Genomic DNA, 5,496 nt, shown 5'->3' with positions numbered 1-5,496 from the left:
CTGTCGATTGAGATGATTCAATCTTTAAAAAGTCCTTATTCTTACAAATGAAGCAACCAATTTCTTCTCAACAGCAGGCATTTTTACATTACTAAACCACAGCACGAAAACAAAATCAAAACAAGCACGCAATTTCATAGTTTTGTTTACTTTGAAGGTCTAGCGGATACGTCATATCACGGAAACACCCGAACGACCAAACTCGTTTTTCTTCTGTTGAGACGACCTGGTATCTAATGACCTTGATCATAGACAATCCAACACAAGTATGTACGTTATCGACTGACTACATTAAATGTTGCCAACGTCAATAAATTACAGTCATTAAGCTAAATAACATAAGTCGCTAGAAAGTCGTTAAAAATGACTCTGGAACGATCCGGGATTTTGTTCTGGGAGGGACAAAAGAGGCCAGTGCTGGCGTTGCCTACGTTATTATTCAAGGCCGGGAAGGAGAGGGGGTTTTCAGCTCCGAAATCCGTGCCGCTGCGTTTCACGCAATGGCCGCTAGATGTCTCTCTCATGTGCAGTAAAAGCGGCAATTCAACACGGAGTTGTATGCGCAGTGTGGTCGATTTGTAATGTATTACGAGTGTTCGGCATACTGTGTATGTTATTTTGCATTAAAAATGTGTTTTTTAAAAATTATATTAGGTGTTGAAAATGTGTAAGTAACAAAATTATGTATGTAGGACATTGTAAATATGATATAATTATTCAGAAACTTGTAGGGCGATTGTACAATATTCAAATATAATTTCACATGTGTGTTAATTCCCGCCATTCGAAATGGTTTACTGTTGCGTGCCAAACTGCACGTCTGAGTCTTCAAAATGTGATAAAAAAGTGACTTTCCATACATTTCCTATACAGACTGAACTAAAGGATAGGTGGCGAACAGCGATTTCAAGGCAGGGTAAAACAGCTGGATCTCTCTGGTCTCCGTCTTCGAGTTCACGAGTTTGTAGTTTACACTTCAGGACATCTGATTTCAGCATAAGTACAACAAGAAAAAGATTACTTCCAAATGTGGTCCCTACATTGTTCCAAGGGTATCCTCTGCACAAACAGAGCAAATTACCGAAACGAAGTCCAGCTTCTAGATCCGATGTAAGCCCGCAAATTAAACGAAAAAAAGTGTGTATACAAAATGAAAACAAGGAGCTTGCATTCTTGTCTGAAGATAAGATTGAAGTCAAAGAAGTAGGAATTCAAGTATCATCGTTTTTTCCATGCAGACCTAAACTCACAGCCATAAAACACAAGTACAAACTCGTCAAACAGTCTAATGGCCGACTCATTCAAACTGTCAGTAGATTGAGGAAACAAATTAAGGAACTGAAAAAAGAAAATAACGGCAAAAATAATAAACACCTGGAGAAAATTGAAAAAATAGAAAAAGATGGAAAAAATGGAAACTTAAAAGCACTATTCTTGTTAGAGCAAATTGATAGCTATGGAAAACAGCATGTTGTTTATGGTGAAACAACTCTCAAAATTTGTGTACTTTGGCACAGGAAAGCAGCAGCTGGGTATCGTTTCATAAGATCAATGAACTGTTTGAAACTTCCTCATGAAAAAACGTTGAGGGGTTATATTGGATGTGCGAGTGGTGAAACTGGTATAACTTCAGTAATTAAAGAACGCCTTATTTATGAGGTCAGCAATTTGAATCACTCAGAAGAAAAGTTAGGTTCGCTGATAATAGATGAGATGGCGATCAAGGCAAAAGTAAGTTATGATCGCAACCTTGACCAGTTCCTTGGATATTCAGAGGCAGAAATTGAGGAGATGGGTGTAAGTGATAAAATAGCCAACAGACTATTGTGCTTCATGTTTCGCGGCCTCTCCACTCCCATCCGAATTCCCGTCGCGTTTTATTTTACTCGTCAATTAACAGGACCTCAGCTGTGTAAATTAACCAAAAAGGTGATCGAAGAAGTAGAAGAAACAGGTTTTGAAATTCTGCGAATAGTTACTGATAACTCTTCGGTAAATGTTAGCATGATGAAGGAGGTGTGTGGCGGCCAATTACTACCTGAAATACAACACCCAAATGATGAAAACAGAGTAATCTTTTTGAGTTTTGACTCGAGCCACATTTTGAAAAATATTCGCACTCAGTTTCTTCAGAAGAATTTTTTCTACAGGGGTATAATGATCTCAAGCAAGCCCTTGAAAAAATTGTACGATGCACAGAAGCACTGTACAGTGAAACCTGTTCGATGTCTGAACAGAAAAGTTGTTTACCCTTCGAACATCGAAAAAATGAATGTGCAACGAGCCAAGTATGTTTTTTCCCTTCCTCTGACAGCTGCATTGAAGACTCTTCCTACAATAGCACCTGAGTTAGTCGAAAACCACGAAAGCCTTGCTGAAACCATACGGTTTTTGGAATATGTCAGAAAATGGCACGATATTCACGATGAAGCAGGCATATATGTCAAGAAACACCGACAAACTAGTGTTCACAGAATTTGACGATGACAGACTGTCTTGGTTGCTAGATACATTCCTGCCTTACATGGAAAATATCCAAAAGTCGAGCAGCAAACAAAATAAACTAAGTGAAGAGACATACGAAGCTCTAGTCGTGACAACTCAGGCAACTGTAAAATGTATACAACATTTAATATCAGTTGGATTTCATTTCGTTTTAAGCAGGAACCTGAGCAGCGATGACATCGAACTTCTCTTCAGTCACTTGCGAAGAAAAGGTGGTTTCAACGATATGATGGACGCAAGAGCATGCATGTATGCAATCGACACAACGCTAAAAACGGGTTTAATAAATCCTTCAGCTACATCAAATGTAGAAAGACAAACTTTCAAGACATTGGATGCAATTGCACATCACAAACGAATAAGTGAGCTGAACACAGTAATTTGTGATGTTCCAGTTGAAGCAACAGGAATTCTTGACGAAAATCTTGAAGGTAAGATAAATTGAACGGGAAATTTTTTATTATAATTTTAATTTAAGGCTATGCCCCACTCGCTGTCTAGTTATTACATTACTATAATTGTAGCATATTCAAATTGCATGCGAAGATACATTTTGAAAATGCGACTATAGGTAGTTGACAACATGCACTCCAATACAGTGCAAACATTTATTAAATTATGACGCCTTTTGTCATACCACCAACTTTTTAAAATAAATTATTAATGCATTCCTGCTTTTTTTAAGTGTTAGATATAATATTTTGTCGAAGATATTTTATTTGTTAGAAACTAATATCATAGGTAGGTCTACTTGTGATCTATAAGGTCTATAATGTATATCTAATTTTGAAGACAATAATGGAACATTAAAAGTTATGTGATGCCGAGCCTTAATTTAATGAGTTAGTACGTAATTTCATGTTGTTTTTGTTTTTGTGTTTTGCAGAAACTCCAGTAACGCTGCAAATCGCGTCCTTAGCTATGATTGCTGGGTACTTGGTACGGGTTGCAGAAGAAAATTTTAACTGTGCCTATTGCCTAGAACAAATATCAACTCCCGATTGTGACAGCCCGTTGCTCCGATTGATTAAAATGCAAGATCGCGGTGGTCTGCGGTACCCATCTAGAAAATTCGTTTTTTTCCTGAGCAAGATACTAAAATTTACTTGTGTCACTCTTAAACACTTAGGACGTAAACAGCTCATCAAGAAGCTTAAAGTGTTTCTAGTGCCAAAGTTTCTTCAATATTTTAAGTGTTCACTGTGCAGTCAAGAAAAGCTTGCAAATACCATAATAACCAAATTTCTGAAGCCTATTTTGGACAACGAAGCACGTTCGGTGACAGACAAAATTGACAAACCATCAAAAATATACAGAAAACCATTGAGCCGCAAAATTTTAAAACTGTAAGCGTAGTTCCAGGTGAGTAACAATTAACACTTTATTTGGTGTTACAACTGTTACATTCATTTTGTTTACGACTGCTTTATCTTTTAGAAGTATTTGAACATAGGGCTTTATTGTATTTATCATAACAGTTAGTTCTAAACACCAATTTCATGAGTTATAGGACCAACGGTAATTTAAACAGATGTTTCGCGCGGTTCCGTGTACTGCACATGAGAGAGCTACCTAGCGGCGATCTCTGGAACTGAATCGTCTCGCGTTTTACATCCTCTCCTTCCCGGCCTTGAATAATAACGTAGGCAACGGTGCTGGTCTGAAAAAAAAAAGGTTTTTTTTTTTTGGAATAAGCTAACATTTAACTAAGTATTCTATCATTATTGTAACAACACATACATTTTTGTTTAAATCACAATTGCCAAAAATACTAGAAATATGCGATTGCATTTGTAACAAAAAATTTGAATCATTAAAAAAAAAAAAAAAAATATATATATATATATGTGTGTGTGTGTGTGTGTAATCTATTCATGTGTTCACTTAAAAATAAATACAAATAATGCAATAGCCAATTCATATATTCCTAACTCTGTCGCCAGCCGATAGTGCGCCTCTTAGTCGCACAGGCCGCGATGCCTCACAAAGCCGTGTGCCACGAACACACCCACGTGTGTAACATGGTGCAAAGAGTGTGAGTGCACCGAACGACCCGCATCTAGCACCACTACCGGCCACATCGGCGGAAGCACTCCGCCGGGTGTGGCAATGTGCTTCCGCTAGACTATAGCATTCAAGGGCACATGTTTTCTCCCCCAGACATAAACTACGGAATATATACCTAATTCTTCAAACATTTTTACTTATTAATGTAATTGTTTAACGTGCGAATATGTCCTAAACTTGGCCGCGTCTGTTCCCCACGCGCTGCGCTTTTGGCGTGCAATTAGCGGGCCCGCTGTAGCGCCGCGCTACACGAAATCGCGAGTATCCACCGGGAGCAACGTTGAGAGGTCAATTTCGCGCCAATTCCGTAGCCTCATCTAGAGCGTGAGTTATGACCCCCACCGGCCGTGCGTCACCGCGCAGGTCTTAACAGCCATCGCGCGCCTAGCGCCATCACAGCAGCAACGTCCACAACATATTGTTCTCCATCAAACTCACCCTCTCACCATTATAAGCGGGGTCATCACTGAACAGCCGTGCACGCGCAGAGCTCACTAGCCCCGAACAGTCGCGGCCAGGGGATGGATAGCACCATGTAAGGTTTGATAAGGAATTAAAAACACACTTCACATAGCGGAGTGTATAATTTGTAGTGTAGGGCATCTTGGGTGGCCTAAACAGCTCAAGGATCACCTCTACGGACATGCCCCTGCCTCCCGCCACTGGGCCGAACAACCCCCCCCCCCCCCCCCCCCCCCGAGACCCATTCCGCAAAAACTTGATAGTTTTGACGGGGAGGCAGCCGGACCGGTGTCAACTCCATGGTCAGCTGTATGCAAATAATTGGGTTTCAATAGCTATTTCATAGATGGTTTGTTGTAAGAATAGCATATCAACTTCATTAATTTTTTTTTCTTCTCTTTCTTTCTTTTGAAATGTAAAAGTACTCTGTAATAGGTATTTAGTTTTTGTGGTTGTATAGTA

The 5,496-nt window shown here is 39.4% G+C and overlaps 1 protein-coding gene across 1 annotated transcript; it reads left to right on the top strand.

Annotated features, from left to right (window-relative positions):
• The first annotated feature begins 433 nt into the window (after positions 1-433).
• LOC134537294 (uncharacterized) lies at positions 434-5,183 on the top strand. The gene is made up of 2 exons (XM_063377578.1): positions 434-2,936; positions 3,392-5,183. Exons 1-2 carry the CDS (start codon positions 2,399-2,401, stop codon positions 3,853-3,855), a joined length of 1,002 nt encoding a protein of 333 aa, XP_063233648.1. The 5' UTR covers positions 434-2,398; the 3' UTR covers positions 3,856-5,183.
• The last annotated feature ends 313 nt before the right edge of the window (positions 5,184-5,496 follow it).

Source organism: Bacillus rossius, chromosome 12 (assembly GCF_032445375.1).
Source record: "Bacillus rossius redtenbacheri isolate Brsri chromosome 12, Brsri_v3, whole genome shotgun sequence".
NCBI classification, from domain to species: Eukaryota; Metazoa; Arthropoda; class Insecta; order Phasmatodea; family Bacillidae; genus Bacillus; species Bacillus rossius.
This window is presented reverse-complemented; position numbering and strand designations above follow the sequence as displayed.